Source organism: Gallinula chloropus (assembly GCF_964237585.1).
Source record: "Gallinula chloropus genome assembly, chromosome: 1".
In the NCBI taxonomy this organism is placed as follows: Eukaryota; Metazoa; Chordata; class Aves; order Gruiformes; family Rallidae; genus Gallinula; species Gallinula chloropus.
In genome coordinates, this window is record NC_140085.1 from 214,292,937 (window position 1) to 214,313,215 (window position 20,279).

Here is a 20,279-nt window from a genome sequence, read left to right on the forward strand (position 1 = left end):
AACTTCAGCGACTGCTTGCATCTCCCTCCCACCCCCCCATCCCTCCCCCAACTCCGTCAGGAATTGCAAGTGTGTAGGAAAGCAAGGTGATGTGAAGCTGCTTGGCTGGGATATTTGTTACAAGCAGCCACCTGTCAAAATACCTGAGCCTACTCACAACTCACACAGCAAATTGAAAAATGATTAAAATTGCCCGTGTTTGACAGGCAGTTGCTGCGCCCATAAACTAATACTAGTAGGACAGTTTTGCTGGCAGCTAACAGAGCATATGGCCTATGCAATATTTATTTCTTTGGTGGTGACTTGATATTTAGCATATTTAAATAATTTGAAAAGGCGTAATGATGCGGTAGTCTTGCCGTGCTTTTCAGTTACCCTCATTTCTGGGTTTTATTTTTTCTCTTATATTTTCTCTGGTTATCTCTTTCTTTGATCTGACAGGAATAACAAAGCATCCCTCTGGATCTGCTATAGTGAAATATGCCCACAGGAAGCAGAGTAGATCACATCAGTTTTCACTTCTTTCCCCCCTCCCCTTTCCCTTTTCCCCCCCCCCTCCTTGCTGGAACCCTCTTTGCTACTACAGAGGGCTGACATGATAGGGCTGTCAAGACTCAGCAAGATAGATATATCTTTAACAAAGGGAGCTGGAATGCTAGCCTTTCCCTGGTGACTCAACCTGGCAAATTTATGAGGAAAAAATTAACACGCTACTCTAATCACACTATATGATACCTTCAAGGTAACGCCAGCCCCTTGCAACTGTGTGCTCATTCCTGCTTTCCCTCAGAGTTATTCTTATTTATTCTGATTTCATTTTTAACTTGTGAGATCTTTTTCTTCTGGGCGCCGTTTCTTTGATGTGACAAGAATATCAAAACCACCCCCGTGGATCTGCTGGATGGAATTGTACCCACAGGACCGGCCACTTGCGCGTTCGGTTGTGCTTAATTGCCTCCATACAAGGGACGGTCTTTGCGCCCTTTCTAGGAGCAGCCCTACTCAGGCATGAACACAGACTGTGGTGAAATAAGTAGGAAGTGGCAAGTGGTATCAGTATCCACCTCTTTCAAAGCTAATTGAAGGAATCTGTATAACAAGAACAGTTATTCCAGTAAAAGACATCATCAGAGTGGAAATGATTTTCTTAAAGGCTAAGGGCTCTGTTCTTCTCTGAGAAATGTGTGCTTGTGTTCTCTTGATTTCTGTTGAGAAGTCTGCACTTCCAGACATGGGAAATAGCTGTTTTGTTTCTTTTCCCCCTCCCTGACCGAATCAATAGACAGTTTTGGGGAAAACCACCTTGAGTATCTGTGGGTACGATCATTCTCATGTCTTTCCAGTGAGTTCCAGAGCTCAGTATTCTCTTCTGTAGATAGGAAAGGAAGAGTAAATGTCTTTACTTGCTGTCACTCTGTTTTTTTGGCTCTCTGTAGATCTAGAAGGAAAACAGAGGGATTTTTTGAGGGTAAGGTATTTATTTCTGTAGATAGAGATTCCTTCCAGTATACACCGTGTACTGGAGGAGACACCTTAAATCAGACTATTCAATAAGGAAATGGTGTAAATTGCATGAGGTCAGTTACCACACTGTAACTGCCCAATGTATAGGCATTTATTTTGAAATGAATGTGTGCTCTTCTACTTGTGCCTCATCCCAGAGAAAGGGCTTTCAGGAGGTCTTTACTAATGTAAATATTTTAATTATGCATCCCATTTTACTATGAAATAACTTTTTGGGCACCTACCCTAAGTAACACAAGTCATTTATGCCAAGTAGTCCAAAATTGTAATCTGATCCATAGGATTCTGAATTTAAAACATCCTTCTACCATTGCTTAGAACAATTATCTACAGTTAGCTTAATGATTGCTCATGATGTCTCCAGTTAATGGATGTATTAGATGTAGCCGGTATTGTAGTGAATCTGTGCTGATCTGAGTTCATGACCATTCCTGGATTGTGCTGTTACATGTTTGTGGGAGTTCAGAATCTCTTCATAGTCAAGAAAATTCACAGTTCCTGGAAGTAAAACAAATTGTGGCGTACAGGTGGATCTGAGTGCAAAAACAGCATATTAGAAGATCTGGGATTTCTTTATTATTCATTGTACTTGTGATTAAAAAGCTCAGCATCCAGACAGAGCTAAGCACTGCCACTCTACATACATCACCATACATGAGCATTCAAACTGCAGAACTGATGATAACTTATTTAGCTGATGAGACTCCAACCAACCTAGTTGATAAATATTTAAGATAATTTGTTCATCAGAGGAATACCAGGGTGAGTTTGTGAATAACTCACAGCCCAGAAAATGGCTCAATCTACTTTGAGGATTATTTGGAATAAATTTTTTGGCTAGTTCTCATCTACATTAGAATTTTCAGATGTATTTTTGTCAGAACATCCTGGAGTCTTACCCAAACTGAACTGAATGTTTCGCTGATATAAAAAGAACATCATTAGCTGCAGTTGCTCTCTTTTATTGCAGAAATATGTAAAATATAGGTCTTGTACATGAAAATTTCTTCTTTATTGTCTGGTTATTTTGTTTTTCTCCATATGGATGACAGGTACCAATTATTGATTTTTAAAATTAGCATCAAGAATTTTAAGATACACTTAAAGTAATATTTTATGTGAGAGAGAGAGAGAAAAAGATGGAATGAAAATTACTGCAGCTTATTCTAACAGAAATAGCTGGAAGGGGCTTCTTTTTTCCTATTAGCACAGATTTCAGTTATATTACTCTGTCATTACCTCAGCATAAATTAACTATTATTCAAAACATTTCACACACAGCAGTTTATTGGAACAGATATTACTCAGTCTAAGTATCTAGTCATTCACTTAGAAAGATGCAAAGCTGAGCTTTCTAAATGTTTTAAACATATTGATAATGTGCCTCTTTAATGCCATTTTGAAGCCTGTGTACAGTATATCTATATTATTGTTTTCAATTTATGTCAAGAACAGAGTGAAGTTTTGAAGAATGCGTTCTGGGAAATAATCCAAACAGAATTATTTCTTTATAAGCTAAACCCTGAAAATAACTGAGAACATTTATTTCAAATGTAACAGTGTAACCTGTTTCCAAAACTGAAATTCTAATACACACTGAAGCTTCATGAATACTATATGCAACACCTTGCAGTACGTATGTTTTACCTCCTTCCCTGTCAGTCACTTTTCAGCTTTTAGTTTTGAAGGTTTGCCAGTTCTCTGAGATAGTTCTCATGTCCTGCCATGGATAAATTGAAGGCTGGCAGATGGTTGGAGCCTCGTCAGAACCACCATTTGTACCAAAGGATATGTGCTTTGCAAGTCTCAAAGCACCTTCCTAGGGTGGCAACAAGGCAGAGGATTTGTGATGGAAAGATGAAGCTAAGCACAAAAGATAAGCCAGCATTTGCTTTCTGATTAAAAAAAACCCCTAACCATTAATGTTATTTTGCCACATTCTTAATAAAGCATTTTAATTCATTAACAAAGAAAGATTTTACTAAGGAGTTTTAATTTTTTAATGATAAAGCAGAAGTATAGCTGGAAGTCTCCCTTTTAATTTTGTGTAGGTTTTTTATTTATAAAACAAGAACAAAACGTAGATACTTTGGTTTTCCGAGCCTGGTCTGCATTCTAAGCATTAAAAAATGTCTTTGGTGATCATGTTTTATTTCAATAATAAACAAGAGGAAAAAAGGTCACACCTAAAATGCATTCTTTAATGATGAAGTACCCTTTCCTCTTTCATTATTGCAAGCCTTCAGAAGGCCTCTTCTGTTGTTTGCTTCCCTGTTTTCCTCATTTTCTTTTGTTTTTTCCTACAGGGAATGTTATTAGTTGTAAAGGAAATAGAAATATGATGTGTATGTTCTGTGTAATGGCTTTCTGAAACACCTAAGTTTTCCGTTGGGCAGTAAAGATTACTTGTTAGTTTAGCTATTAATAATGTTTATTTTTCATGACAATGATATTCTCTAGACTTGATCTTATAACTTATTTACTTCTACATCAAAAGATGTCGGTGTCCTAATAGTTTGAAAGACTATCTGCTTATGGTCAGCTACTGACCAGATTACCATGCAGTATGAACAGTTGCTAAAAGACCCTCTTTTCCTCATGTTTTGGTTGAACTTCCTCAGGAGCATGGTACATTCATTACTCTATATGCTGCCTTACCAGAAAGATTTGAGAGAGTTCAAAAAATAACATCCCGGTGGTGAGAGGATCTGATTCATGAACTAGATTGTAAGATCTTGACAAGAAGTAATGGAGTGAAAGGGGACGTGTAGCAGAAAGGCAGGAATATGGAGAGTTGCTCATGCCAACTGTGATAGGGGTATTACTTGGTCTTACACCAGATTAGCAAGCAGTTGCAGGTTCAATTTCAGGCAGGAAAGTTCAGGCTTAATGGCAGAAGCTTCCTAAGGTCTACAGGCTGGAATGTGACTGTACAAATATCCTAAAAGAAATTGTAGAAGCCTCATTAAATGAATCATTTCGGACTAGAATGATAAAACATTGTCAAAACACACTGTTAAGAAGAATGTACTCTATGGGCAGATAGAAAATTTGGGACTTTTTCACCTGTATCTTCCATTCTGAGAAAAATTGGGACTTTTTCACCTGTATCTTCCATTCTGCTGTGTTCTGTTATGTCAACAGACATGAGCGTAACAGGAACCCAACTAGTTTGCCAGTAGCTGTGTTAGTCTGTGCCTCTTACATTAGCTTCCATCATAATTCATTGCATCTTTCTTAGTTCAGGATTATCTTTATAAGTTTTAACTTTGGACACATTAATGGTTAATGTAGACATTAATTTTTTTAATTGCTTCATTACGAGTGAAAATTTGTCAGGACAGTCAATTGATCTCTTTGGAGTTCTTAATTGTTTAAACCCCTCTGTGTGATGGTCCTATGCTGATTTACACAGGCTAAAGGCAACAGGTTGAAAAAATGTTGACAGTAAGTGTCCTGAGAACCTACTGTATAGATTTCTATCCAGAGGCAGAGCATACTGCACTTCCTACAACCAAAGGCAGCTGCATGTAATTTACATCCTCACAGAAATGAAATACTGTCCCAAATATTCACATTTCCTTTTTTTATAGAATCATAGAATCATAGAATGGTCTGGGTTGGAAGGGACCCCAAGGATCATAGAGCTCCAACCCCCCTACCACAGGCAGGGACACCAACCTCCAGGCCTGGAGCTACACAAGGTTGCCCAGGGCCCCATCCAACCTGGCCTTGAACACCTCCAGGGACGGGGCATCCACCACCTCTCTGGGCAGCCCCTTCCAGCCCCTCACCACTCTCTCTGTAAAAAACTTCCCCTTAAAATCTAATCTAAACCTTCCCTCCTTTAGCTTTAGCCCATTCCCCCTTGTCCTGCCATTATCTGCTCTTTTAAAAAATTGAATTCCCTCCTGCCTATAAGGTCCCTTAAGGTACTGGAAGGCTGCAGTGAGGTCCCCCCACAGCCTTCTCTTCTCCAGCCTGAACAAGCCCAGCTCCCTCAGCCTCTCTTTGTAGGGGAGCTGCTCCAGCCCTCTAATCATCCTTGTGGCTCCTCTGAACCCTCTCCAACAGTTCCACATCCTTCTTGTATTGGGGGCCCCAGCTCTGGACACAGGACTCCAGATGGGGCCTCCCGAGGGCAGAGTAGAGAGGGACAATCCCCTCCCTGTCCCTGCTGCCACCCCTCTGCTGATGGAGCCCAGGATACCATTGGCCTTGTGAGCTGCAAGAGCCACTGCTGGCTCATGTGAAGTTTCTGTCTTATATTGACAACTTGCTCAGAATGTTACATAAAATGTATAAATGTGCAGCAGTTTTACAGAATACAATACAACTGTATGAGCTTTTCCTAAGATAGAAAGAGGACCGTATGGAGGAGGGAAATATAGTTAAAATGGAAGAGATGTAAGGAAATGTCCTGAGACATTTTTATTAAAAATAGGATAAATTGAGTTGATGGACAAAAAAATAATGACAAAGGTGGAGAAATTTAATTTTTATTAAAAAAACCCACCAAAACTTCCCTCACAAATAAAATCGTCATGCAGAGACTTTACATACAATTATTCTTGATTTTTAAAAGTTTAACTGTAAATTTTTAAAGCTCACAATTTAGGTTTTAAAATAAATTGTATAGTTAAAACCAGCTGTAGGCATGCACTGGTAAAGCTCTTAGTCACAAAGGAAAAAAATTAATTAGAAAAGAGTGGATGAAGTTTCAAAGTTTCAATGAAACCTCCTGCTGATATTACTGTTGCAGTTTTATGGATAGGATGCCTACACTTAAAGGCCTCTGTGCTCCTAAAAATGACAATTAAAAACATATATGGTGTCTTAAACAGAAGTGAAAGCCAGGGGAGCTAATAAATAGCATTAAATCTGATGGGATCTCCAACAAACTCTCCCTTCTAATGGCATAGAGTAAAAATTTGCAATGTGTAAGAGGCAGAGCACTAATCAGATTACATTGGCATCCCTGAAAACTATGGGTAGCCCAATGCTACTTACTTGCTTAGAATCATAGAATCATAGAATGGTCTGGGTTGGAAGGGACCCCAAGGATCATAGAACTCCAACCCCCCTGCCACAGGAGCTCCAAATTATTCCTCAAAGCACTTACCAAGTCTAGATTACTTGTATTTTATTCTTATCCAGGTTAGGGTTGGTTTTTTGGGATGTTTGGTTAGTAGGTTGATTTTTGTTCTGGCAGCTGGGTACAAGCAAAGCCAGGCTCTTTCTGCTTCTGTGCCTTTTCCTGGCTAGCAGAAGTCATGAGCCATTTGGTGACCCAAGGTAAAAGCTGGAGGTCCTTCAGAATTATTCACTCCCCCAGTTTCCTCAGAAATACCACTGTTTTTTTTCACTTTATGCATTGACCTGTTGAAAGCTGTGAGTGGAGGTGAAGTTGACCTCTTCTGCTTTCCAGACCAGGCTGTGGCATAAGAACAGAGATGCTCAGTTTTCCTGTTGTCCAGAGAAGGGATTGTTCCATGTCTCTTTCCCAAGGAGAACTTCATGAACAGTACCATTTTGATCCCTCTTCTGTCTTAATGAAGAAGAAAATGAGATTTTTCATATGTACTTCTCTATTTTCTAGCATTTCTGGTCCTGCCCAATATCTGGAGCATTGCTACAGGTAGAATATGAAGGTGTAATAGTACCACTGCCTTCATTGCCACAGGGTAACTAGATGCTTCTTTCAGCTCATCACTGTGATTACTATAAATGGTGATGGATCAGAGATATTTGAATTTTTTTAAAAAAATAACTTTTAAATAATAAGAAAACAAAAAATACTTTCAAATTTTGCCCAGAATAAAACCCCTTCATGTGCTGTAGTGTTTACCTGAACAGGTCTGGCTGAGCATGTCTGAAGAAAAGAAATAAAAATGAGGGATGAAGAAGGGGAAATGGAATTGGATGGGAAGATGGGAACTCCCACAATTCCTATCTTCTTGAGTGGGGTAGAGAGGCCAAGTTACAATGGGAGCACAAGAGGCCGGGGGAACAACAGAGAGAGGAAAAGGACAGAATGGACGTTTGGAACTCTTGACATAGAGGATGAGGAAAGGAAAGGCTTAAGAAGGTAGTCCTTGGGAGCTTTATAGAAGCTGTGAAGGAATTACCATAGGAACAGAGCTCTTGGTACGGTTGTTAATGCAGAAATTATGTTCACAGCCTTCCCAGTGCTTTGTGGGATTTTTTAGTCTTGACCTTTGGGACTTCTTTTTTCATTAGTGAATTCATTGAGATCTTGTATAATATAATCTTGTCGGGCATTTCTAAACAAAACATACTTTATTTTCAGTACTTTTGACTTGTAAAATTTAGCAAGTTTCTAAATCCAGTTGATGTTGTTTTGAAAATACTACTGGCAATTCCTAGCCTAGCACAACTTGTGTTTCAGACTCTCTGGCTGTTACTCACTGCTATTCACATGTGGAAACAATTGTAGCATCCCAGACAGAAGCAGTGGTGTTTTCTGGGATTTTTTAAATGCCTGTAAATTTCAGTGACTACCAAATAAGGGATGCTGAGGAGTTTTCATATAGATTTTTTATTCCTTCACGTCCTGTTTTGTAAACTTTGAAATATCTGTAGTGGTTCCAGTCAGAATAGAAGTTACATTGAAAAATGATAGGGATTTTTTTATTTCTTACTCAAGGAAATGTAGCAAATTTATCTCTGTGTTAGAAAAGCCTTGAAATAACTTCATGGCTGGAGATAATGCATTTGGAATCCTAGAAACTTTTTCAGAAGAGAATGTTTGTTTTGTAAGTTTGCTGTTTCCAAAATAGAAGTAAAATAAATTCTATCCTGAAGATCTAAACCCCATAAATTAAGACTTTAGCATTCAGCTTCTATTTCATATGCAGAAGAGAAAAATTAATTAGTTAAAGGATGACATAAGCAAGAGAGGAAAGGAAAGGCTTGGCTTAAAAACAGTAACTTCTAAGTAGGGGTGTGAAGAAGTGAGAGGTATGACAAACTGAAGACTTTAAAGGTAGAGTAAAAAAACCCACAACAACCAACCAACAAACAAACTAATAAACAATTAAAAAAACAAACAAAAACCTCCTAAAACAACAAGAAAAAAAACCTAGAGAGCTGCAGGTAGAGCTTCAAGAGGAGTTTTGATAATAACAAGAACTTGAATTTCTTGGAACTTGAAACTGGTGTCACAAACTAAGAAAGAAAGAAAGAATTTGGCCAAAATAGAAGATGATGTCCTGAGAAAGATCTGGCTAAGACCTAAGAGTGAGGACTCTCTTAAGAAAATTTATACAACAGGAGGCACATTGAGGAAATGGAACCAGTTTGGTTTGGTTTGGTTTGCAAATGCTAGACAGACATATCTGCAATTCTGCATGTTGTGATGCTTTGATAACCATAACATAAGGGAGTAATACAAAGGAGTAGCATCAATAGGGAAATTTTATGTTGCAGGTGTACATTTTAGTAATTTGCATTGCAGAATCATCATGTCAAAGAGAAGCTGGTTCCATGGACCTAAACACCAGATGGGAAAGATCATCTAAACTGGCCTCTCACCCAACAAATCACATAGACCTTTTGTCCATGTAGCCTTTTGAATGTAACCATAAGTGTTGGTGTCTGAATAACAAACAGAGGAAATGGAAGGGTTTCCTTATGTAGGTAGAGTTTAGGTGATGAGAGATTATTTCAGTCAGTCACCTTAGATATTTATCATCCAAAACAACCACACAAATTCTTGTTTTAAAAGAATTGAGGCAATGTCATCAGAAAAGATAAAATTCCTTTTCAGGTCAAGAGGAATCCCTGTTTCTGGAGTTGTCTGTTGCATAACAATAGGAAAATTATTCCAGGGCAATTATCAGTCATCTACAAATAAAACTTAAAAAATCCTGATTACCCAGGTTTCAAAACCTAAACTATTTATGGTATTGATGATATATTTAATCAGTTATGTATCATGGTTATGCATCTCTCAAAAAAGTAACTCAGCAGTACTATCTTTTGTAATGTGTGGTACTCAGTAACTTAATGATCAAAGAAAGCATCATTTTCTTTTATGAACTTATTACAGATTTGGGAGAATGATGACAGAGCAATGATTTCATTTGGCATGACATCAATGAACACTCAAAAGCTTCAGTAAATGTTACCAATCTGTATGGGACAGGAATTATTAGAAACATAAATGTAAGAAACACAATAGTTCAAATGAAGAAAATAATGACATGAAATGAGAATAATAAAGTGTTCTTTATATGAGGGGCAACCTCATCATAGAATCATAGAATGGCTTGGGTTGGAAGGGACCCCAAGGATCAATAGAGCTCCAACCCCCCTGCCACAGGCAGGGACACCAACCTCCAGGCCTGGAGCTACACAAGGCTGCCCAGGGCCCCATCCAACCTGGCCTTGAACACCCCCAGGGATGGGGCATCCACCACCTCTCTGGGCAGCCCCTTCCAGCACCTCACCACTCTCTCTGTAAAAAACTTCCCCTAAGATCTAATCTAAACCTTCCCTCCTTTAGCTTTAGTCCATTCCCCCTTGTCCTGCCATTATCTGCTCTTTTAAAAAGTTGAATCCCCTCCTGTTTGTATGTTCCCTTCAGGCACTGGAAGGCTGCAATGAGGTCCCCCCGCAGCCTTCTCTTCTCCAGGCTGAACAAGCCCAGCTCCCCCAGCCTCTCTTTGTAGGGCAGGTGCTCCAGCCCTCTAATCATCTTTGTGGCTCCTCTGAGCCCTCTCCAACAGTTCCACATCCTTCTTGTATTGGGGGCCCCAGATCTGGACTCATGCTCCAAACAGGGTTTTCTCCACCAGGCTGGTTCCAGCAGGGTCTGCAGACTTACATCAACTGAGCTCTACTACCTGCACACCTGGAGCACAGTTCTTCTGGGGCTTAGAAGCCAGTTCAGACACTCTGAAACACTGTAGAGTGAATCAAGTCATGGCAAATAGGGATGATCAGCAGATTCATTTCAGCAGCACAGTCCTAATCAAAATGCAGACGCTGGAATTGACTTCTTCAAAATGTTTGGTTTGTGCTTCATCACATCTTTGCAAAAAGGGTAAGCCCCAAAGCAGTTTATTTTAAACACAGTTTTCCTCTAAAAAAGCAGGTGAAATCACCAAGGAAGATATTAACGATCCATTGCATTTGCAAAGTGAGATGCCTGGTGATCATGTAACATAAGGAATATAAAAGCATGAGCCCTTTTACTTTGCATCCTAGAGGGAAGAAAGAAATTCCTAAACTCAGACTGAATTGCAGGTAGTAAGGCAATTTTTATACTGAAGTGGCCTTGTTTTATCTTCACTGATTACTGCCACGATCAGTTAAACTTTCTCAAACAAGTATTACCTGAGTTTCTCTAGATTTTTATGACTTTTTTACATATTCAGACTCTCTACTGTTAACTCTTGTGATCCTGGTGGGGTTTTGCTCCTCTTGTGTACCACACAGGTTTTTGTACAAAGTATTTTCCCCTGTGCACAGGGATGGAACCCAATGAAGAATGAAACTGTAGGTGATTGAGGAATAGTCACCCAGCTCTGCCTTCCCTAGAAGTTTGTTTCATTTTTACATCCAAGTGCACAGAGGAATCCTTTATGTGCTCTCCTGCCCACGCTCAACAGCCCCCAAGCACCACTAGAGCAAAGATGATTGACAGCCCTTTGGTGGGTAGCCTAAGCAGCTTGAAAATGTTATTGTTTTGTATGAGTGGTGGGAGATGATGCTTTTTTATTTGCATCTACAGCTGTTAAACAGCATCAATATCTTCAGGATTTTTCATAACTTGGGTTAAGAATATTGATTTCCATTTTATTATTGTGTGTTTGGAGGACAGAAGTGCTGTGGTTTAAAGACAAGCAATGGCTAAACTAGTCTGGAGGCTTTGGTGCAGTCAGTTATTTAATCAGGATACTCAAGGGACTGGAAGATGAGCACAGAAATGGATTTTCTCCACAGGTCACTATGTTATTAATCTTACAATGGGGAAGGGGCGACCCTAAGTTCTGTCCCCTCACAGGAGATCCAGTGTGCAATTAAATGGTTCCCCAGCAGAAGACCAGCAGCTCAGAGCTGACCTTCAGCCTCCTCCCAGAGTCAGTCCACCCCTAAACTTCTTCCTCATTCCCCTGTGAAAGAAAATAGCACTATGAAAGGAATAAGAATGTGAAAGGTAACTTCTCCCATTCTCTTTATGGGCACGAGTCACATCAGTGACCTTATTTGTCTCAGGGAGTGCTGCCTTTGAGCTTTCACATTTACCTCATTAAGCTACTAATTGTGATACCGAGTTCTTCCCTCTTTCACCTTTGTAATTCTCCCATCCTTGCCCCTAGTACTCCAACATTCCTCCCATGACACAATTTTAAACAATGACAATTTAAGCAGGCATTTTGGTTAATACACTGCAAATGAGAAGTAAATTCAATACAGGTCACAAGCAGAAACAGAGGAGATGAAGCAAAAATAATGTAAAGATGGATGGATGGATGGATGGATGGATGGATGGATGGATGGATGGATGGATGGATGGATGGATGGATGGGTGGATGGATAGATGGATGGATATCCTGCAGCCAGGACAGGTTTAGCTGAGAGTGCACTTTACTCTTCGAGGCATTGCTCTTATTTGTGAGGTTCCTGTGTTCCCAAGCACAAGTATTGCCTTTTCTTCTCTAGCAGCCCACTCCCCTGAAAAATCACAGAAAACTTTCTTACACTGAAATGGGCTGATGTCAAGGAGTGAAATGCTTCCCTGCTTTCCTAACTACACCAGAAAGAAAAGACTTCATTTTCTTTAGATCTTCTCTTTCTTGTATCCTTCCAACTCTCCCTGGAACAAAGGACTTTACCACTGATAGAATTAAATTCTCTCCTTAAATTACACTAAAAACTACAGCAGACTCTATTACACTCTAAAGGAAATAATTTTAACTCCCAATTCCTATGACACATTCTATGTTGGTATAGGGACTCCTCAGGCCTGGCTGTTCAGTTATCTCTTTGTTTTTATAGTTGGGATAATTTTTGAAAATCCAGGTTCTGCTCACAGCTCATGGAAATTTTGCTACCTTTTCTACCCTGTTGTTTCCCTGTATTCAAGGCAGACAGGGAGTATCCCAATGCTGTGCTAAACTAAACACAGGCTGGAACTGAAGAAAGGAATACTTTTATTTATAGTTTTCTTTTCAATTACTTTTATTCCTTTCCCAAAATAGAATGGAATAGAATAGGATGGAATAGAATATCTCAGTTGGAAGGGATCTACAGTGATCATCTAGTCCAACTGCTTGATCAATTCAGGGCTGACCAAAAGTTGAAACATGCTTCCTAATGTCCAGTCTGAACCTCCCCTGGCACAGTTTCAAATCATTTACCTGTCCCCTATCACTGGATCTCAGGGAGAAAGGATCAGCACCTTCCTTTCCCCTTCCCTTCCTCAAGAAGCTGTAGAGAGACATGAGCTCACTCAGAGCAGCCCTGCTCATTCTGGTAGATGAGAAACTTCACATGAGCCAGCAGTGGCTCTTGCAGCTCGTAGGGCCAATTGGATCCTGGGCTCCATCAGCAGAGGGGTGGCAGCAGGGACAGGGAGGGGATTGTCCCTCTCTGCTCTGCCATTGTGAGGCCCCAGCTGGAGTCCTGTGTCCAGAGCTGGGGCCCCAATACAAGAAAGATCTGGAACTGTTGGAGAGGGTTCAGAGGCGCCACAAGGATGATCAGAGGGCTGGAGCACCTGCCCTACAAAGAGAGGCTGAGGGAGCTGGGCTTGTTCAGCCTGGAGAAGAGAAGGCTGTGGGGGGACCTCATTGCAGCCTTCCAGTCCCTGAAGGGAACATACAAACAGGAGGGGAATCAACATTTTCAAAGGGCAGACACTGGCAGGACAAGGGGGAATGGACTAAAGCTAAAGGAGGGAAGGTTTAGATTAGGTCTTAGGGGGAATTTTTTTACAGAGAGAGTGGTGAGGGGCTGGAACAGGCTGCCCAGAGAGGGGGTGGATTCCCCGTCCCTGGGGGTGTTCAAGGCCAGGTTGGCTGGGGCCCTGGGCAGCCTTGTGTAGCTCCAGGCCTGGAGGTTGGTGTCCCTGCCTGTGGCAGGGGGGTTGGAGCTCTGTGATCCTTGGGGTCCCTTCCAACCCATGCCATCCTGTGATTCTATGATTCTGTGATTTCCTTTGTGCAGAATGCCATGGGGATACTTCTCATTGCATCTAGAGTTAATATTATTCATAAAACCGGATGATTTTATATATTGATTTCTTGATCTAAAAGTATGTAAACATACAATATAAATCTCTCTAGATTATTTTTAAATGGCCAATAACAAGTGCTATGAAGTTGTGGTTTCCTTGATGGCATATACAAGGATGTTTCAGATCAAGTCATTTTAAACTTTGAAATGCTGGCAAGTTTGCAGATTCTTTTTTTCTTTGTCCTGACCTGTGATTATCAAGTAATTGGCTAAACCCCATTTTTATCTTTCTGTGATACACGATCATATCCTAACAGATACTCCCTGAAGTGTCTGGAGTACAAATCTCATTTTATGTGTATTAAAAACAGTAGGGAATCTCAAATCAGCTCACTAAATAGCTTTTCTGCAACACCGTATTCAGAAAGTGAAAACTAATATAATTGCCATTTTGCTGTTCCAAAAGCGTTGAATCTGGCAGCAGCTGAATTCCAGGCTTATATTGTTTCTACATGAAGGACATTTGAAGGTGAAAGGAGAATAAACTTTATTTTATTAAAATAGTTGTTAAGTTGACTGGAATGTGTGTTTCAGGGAGTCGTGTAGCACTTTGCACACAGTGCTTAAGATGTGAAGGGAGAAAGGAATTGATTAATTAGAATGAGATGTTTGAGACCATTAAATAAATCTAAAGTTTGATGATTTACAGTTCAAGAAAAGCTGTGATGTATGCTTACCAGTTTTCAGATTAATTTCAGATACAGCCAGGGTTCTCTTGTAAACAAATCAATGTATTACATTATTATTCACAGGTCTGGGCTGTACCTGCTTTTCATTTTGCGTCAAGTGATCTGATAGGAGGCAGCATTAGGAATACCCTTGGGCCAGTCACTTTATCTCTGTATGCTTATGTTTATCTTCTGTGTAAGCTTTGACAAGGTTCTTCTGTCCTTTTTCAGTGTTGTGAAGTCTGGAGAGGAATAGCAGTTGTAGCTGTGCAGGGAGGTGGCGGTGTGCGGGCTGTAGTTGGGTATGATGGGGACTTTGAAAGAAACATCATCTCGCTCCTGAGAGCTGTCAGTTTTACAAAGGGTATTTCCTGGAAGGAAAGGATAACACTACTAATCATGGGGTGGGGGAGAGGCGGTGGTCTTTGTAAGTGTAAGCCAGCACAATTATTCAATATTCCCTGAAGGTCAGGGTCTGGATTCTGCGTTTGTTCTGGTTGTGCAAGGACTTGGCAGAAAGTGTTTTAAAATTATGAGCATGTAAAGTATATAAGTGAGTATTTACCAGGACATCTTCAGCTGTAAAATAACAGCTGCTTTTGACAGTTATGTTTTTAAGTGTCCATTCCTCGTCATCTGAAATATTCATGCTGTTATTATCATGTTCTGCTTCTCTTTCTCTTCTCCCTGTCATAAATTTACCTGAACTGGGGGGCAAAGCCAGCAAAGTTCATGTGTGCAGATTTTACAGCCAAACAATCAGAATTTGCCAAGAATGGACAACATGAGAGTAAATGTGTAAATTAGAATAGGGCTGTACTGGAAGAAAAAAAATTAATAATTCATTTCAGTGTGCCTGCTAGAGAACAGAAGTATCATTTAAGGGATCACTATAAAGGTTGAGAGAGGACGATCTGGGTTTTGTTCCATACTGCTGCCAAATAGGATTCACACTCTTATTTCAACACAGAATTCTTTCAAACATTAAAATTAAATTAACCTTGATAATTACTGGAAAAAAAGAAAAATGGAAATTAATTCTCTCAAAGTATTATTAACAGATCTGCATGGAAGGATATATCACACAGTGCCTGAATTTGTTGATATTAGTCTTTGTCATTTTGAAAATGAAATTCACAAACAAGTATAATTCTCTTCTTTTCTCCCCACTGGGCAAATAATTTCTAGAGCACTGAATGTAATAAAAAATACTGCCTTTGATTTGACTTGAAGTGAATTTTATATTCGTGCTTAAAAGTTGTCTGCAGGTGTGAAGGTATCTACACAGCATGTAAAGAGGTAGCATTTGTATGGTACATACAGATAACTGCTGGGGACAGACATACATGCATATGCCTACAAAAATACGTTGGTTTTGTCTAAAATTACTCTATATTTTTAAATAATTCATCACGAAATGATGTTAATAAGACCAGAGATGTTTACCAGTTCCCAAGAAACACTCTGTCCCTTGGAGACTAAAGTCCACTCTAAATTAGTCAACAAGAAATCACCTGTACCAGGATAATTACAGCATCAAATGCATGAGGGCTGCAATCCATTGAAAGTCTTTCAGCTGCTTGACTGGACTTTGCATTAAGTTTCTCTTTTTGACAGGTGTGTGTTTGTGGTATTCCATTATATACCTGTCAATCTAGGGCATCAAGAGTGGTAGACATTGGTGACCTGTTAGGAAATCTCTCTCTAACATCTGTTCTTGCATCTAATCTATGAAGCAGAAGAAAACACAGATTGGTTTACAGGATTTACAAAATATGTAATTAAAATAATTCCACTGTATCATGAAGTATTTATTGTGCTTCTTATGTCTGGAGGAAATACTGTCATGTACCAAGGTGGTAATGTTTTTGGTGTTTTTTTCATGTTTCTCATGTGGTAGCAAATGAAAAATTCATACAGCTCACAAGAGAAATATTAAGGGTCAGTAGTGCACAGTACAGTATATGTATAGGTATATAATGCACAGTGCATTTCAAAATCTGCCAGTTCAGTTTTCTATGAACATTTTATTCTGGCTCTTACAAGGTCAAATAAAATAGTACCTGTCAATATGAAAAATAAGGAATGCTCATGAACAGTGTTGCTTTTACAAGCAGCAATCTTTTGCCAAGTTCTTAAAAAAGTATCTTCTATATTTTTGTTTGAATTAACTGCTTGAGTAGTAGGAAGCATCTTGGTGTATTCTACCCTCTATCGAATTATTCTGGATTTATTCTGAAAGTAGATTAAAGTGTTGAAGAATGCATTGAAATTGCTAAGTTTTCATTTCAAACCTGTGAAGCCTGAAAGCCCATGAAAAAAATGCAATAAAATTAATTTTGCATGAATAAATGCTCAGTGAATATATGCAACTTGGAAAGACTTTTACATTAGTCTGGATGTGCCTGGCAAGATCTGTTTCTGGCATTTTTTTGTATTGACTTACTAATGTTGTTGTTGAAATAGCAATTATTATTTTGTTTTTATTACATTTTATACGTTATTTTTGTTCTCAGTTTGCTTTTCTTTCCCCCAATTTAAGATTCCAGAGGCTTATTTTATTAGAGATCCTCATACTTTCCTCCTTACAAAGGACTTTATTAAGGTATATATGTTCTTTTTAGTGCGAAAAGCCCCACCAAACCCCAAAACTGTCTCCAGACCTGAACTGCATGTCCTCACAGGTTAACATTTTCACATATAATGCCAGTGACTGGAAATGGGAATGGTTAGTTGGTTAACTGAAGCATGCTTGAAGGGAGAAGCAAAGCTTGTCTACAAAATACTAACACTTGGATGAGTCTGCAGCCTGGGAGGAGAGCACCGGGTGAATTTTCTGGGCTTTTTTCATGGCTGACTTGGGATATGCCTGCATTGTCACAGAGTGTGTTGACCTCTCTCCTTGATGCATATTGCTCATGACAGTCCCTCTCCCTCGCCCGCAGGCCATGGAGGCGCAGATACAGAACTTTGGACAGACGCCATCGCAGTTGCTCATTGAGCCCCATCCACCTCGGAGCTCTGCCATGCACCTGGTGAGACATAACTGCTGGCTGGGAATGCATTCCCTTTGAACCTGAGGATCATTTGTAGGTCGTAGAGGACCCATTTAAGCAACACTTTCAGTGCCCTCCGTTGCCCATGCAGCCATACTTTCTCCTGGCACAACCGGCTCGCAGGGTTCTAGCAGAGCAAGGTGAAGGCTTGAATAGCTTTAGCTTCCTGCAGTCCTGGCTTTTCCTGTCAAATATTGTATAAAGAGACCCTATCATCTGAAATATACACTTGATAAATATATATTTGCATTCACATTTCTGTAAGTAGTGGGAATGGCTGCAGGCTTTTCTTCAAGTGAGCATCTTGGTTTGTTCTGTTTTAAACGATGGGTTGTTAGGGCCTGATTTATGAACAATGCCTGCTTGACAGAAATGCAGTATGGGAGTTCAAGTCATACTGGAATTCTCCCACCTGTTCCCCCAGGAGAATACAATGTCTATTTTGAATTTAAATCTGAACTCCAAAATTCATTCCCAATGCACTTTTCTCTGTGCTTCTAGCATAGAAATATAAGAAGTAGCCAGAGCGAATGAGACAGATCTCTGTGCCCCTCAGTGCCTTTGATTAAATGCTTAGAGCTAGGTATTTTTGTAAATCAACAGTAATATGTGGGGTAGTTTCAGTCATTTTATCCATCTATAAGAAAATTGCTCTATCTAGTGTATGCTGAGAGGGGAAATTGATCAGGAAATGTTAGATGTGTTAAATAATACACAGATGTCAAATGTACATAATATTTATTTTATGTTCTTAAGATATAGATAATATATTTTAATAATAATTTAAAGTTTAAGTGAAAAGGTTTTTTTGAATTTCTATAAATAATTCTATTTGCTATAACAATGGTTTAAAAAAACCCATTAAAACCATTCTTTAATAACAGTATTATTGATTGTGTACAAAAAGCTGTGTCACTTGCAGAATCATCAAAGAGGTTTACAATTGCTTGCAGACCCTCTCATAAGTATATGCTTTACATAGAATTAAACTGCCTATGTTTGGGAGTGCTGTATTTCATTAATGAAGAATTCATTAAGAAAAATTAAATATCTTTTAGTTTTGAGTCCCCTCTCAAAGTTTCTTTTTTTCAGCCACTGTAGTTTATAGCATTTTACATGGAGATGTGGTGTTCAGGAAAATGGTTTAGTAATGCACTTGCCAGTACTAGGTTAACACTTAGAATTTATGATTTCAAAGTCTTTTGCAACTGAAATGATTCAGTGATCCTATGTTTATGATGCATGAATGGATTAACTACTTTATTTGACTCGTTTCTTTTTTGCATGAATATTGACTGCTGTATAATTTTACGTTTTCCTGTATAATAATTAATGCTGATGGTCATTTTGCACCCTGTAACAATAACCCTTACCATACCTATTCTCCACTTGTCCTCATGTAATGATCCAATAATAGCTTCTGATCTGGCTCTCCTCTGTCACTAGTGTAGATGCACAGGTAGCATTGTTTTCCCTGTATGTGCACATTCTTGCCTGCTCTTTTTTAACCTCGTTTTCCCTCAGACCTCCTCACTAATTGTGTTATCCCTTCTGTTTTCTTCTGCTCTCTTCTCCTTTCTACTCAACAGTGTTTCCTTCCACAGAGCCCCCTCATGTTTAAAGATCAGATGCAGCAGGATGTCATCATGGTGCTGAAGTTCCCATCCAATTCCCCCGTCACACACGTGGCAGCCAACACGCTGCCCCACCTGACCATTCCTGCCGTGGTGACTGTCACCTGCAGCAGGCTGTTTGCAGTCAATCGGTGGCACAACACAGTAGGTAGGTTCTCACAGGCGTGTTTCATTCAAAGTTAAAGACTCTAATAGAGCAGCTTTAATTTGGAGTGCAGTTTAGCTGGATGTGAGTTAATCTCAGTCACTTGCCTGGGCACAAAACTTTACTGGTTTTGGTCTGGTTTGTGTCAAATAATCAAAGCTTGTGTTTTCTCTGGTGTCATTCCTAGAAACACACTCCCCAACAGCAGCCCATCACCATGGCAGCCAATCGATCTGTGGTTACAGCAGGATCAGCCTTTGATATAATGCTGTTCAGGAGAGTGCTGCAGATCCTGACACCGTCGATATTGATATGTCCCAGGTTTCAGGGATACATACTGGCATGCTAGAGAGTGCACATCCCTGTCTGCTGCTTGAGAGAGATTTCAGCTCTGCCCAGGAGCTTGTGATAAGCCTTACTCTGGGTCACTGGTACATAATTCATGACCCTTGGCAAGCCTCAGCAGCCAGACACCAAACTATTCCGAAGCAAAGTTTTCTTATTTCCTCCAAAAAGCCCCAAAATTTCCCTCCCAGTACCTCTGCTCACTTCTCCCTATTGCCAATAGGACTGTCCTGTCTCCTCACCTGAAAATGTAGGTGCTGAGGTTGTCCCAGGCATTGCTAAATAGGTGGTGGGGCCATGAGCTACTGCTCTGCTTTGGCATGAACAGGTTTAATTTTCTAAGTAAGCTTCCTGCTGTGATAGACCCAGACCCTGTATTGCAGTATCTGGAAACTGTTGAAGGTTTCTTACCACCTGGGAAAAACAAGAAGGTATTTGGTATTTGAGGGTGTGACTCAGTAGCCTGTTCAGGAACTTTGTAGTGACAGATTTCAAAGACAAGACTACTTTCTGAATGTATTATAACATGAAGAAAGAGGAAAACAGGATTGTTTGGAGAATCAAAACTCATTCTAATGATTTCCTTAATGTTTGCATCCTGACTGGCAATGGTTTTTATTTTGCAAGGGACTACTCCAGGACA

The 20,279-nt window shown here is 39.7% G+C and overlaps 1 protein-coding gene across 4 annotated transcripts in view; it reads left to right on the forward strand.

Annotated features, from left to right (window-relative positions):
- NBEA (neurobeachin) overlaps positions 1–20,279 on the forward strand; it is a gene marked incomplete at both ends in the record, with an annotated part of 550,746 nt that overhangs the window by 507,593 nt on the left and 22,874 nt on the right. For 2 of the 4 annotated variants that reach the window (XM_084277994.1, XM_084277995.1), the window contains 3 exons: positions 16,999–17,061; positions 17,402–17,491; positions 19,102–19,294. In XM_084277994.1, the coding sequence (XP_084134120.1) occupies positions 16,999–17,061; positions 17,402–17,491; positions 19,102–19,294 (346 nt within the window). The remainder of the gene's footprint in view (positions 1–16,998; positions 17,062–17,401; positions 17,492–19,101; positions 19,295–20,279) is intronic. The other 2 variants (XM_084277996.1, XM_084277997.1) reach the window with 1 other exon arrangement.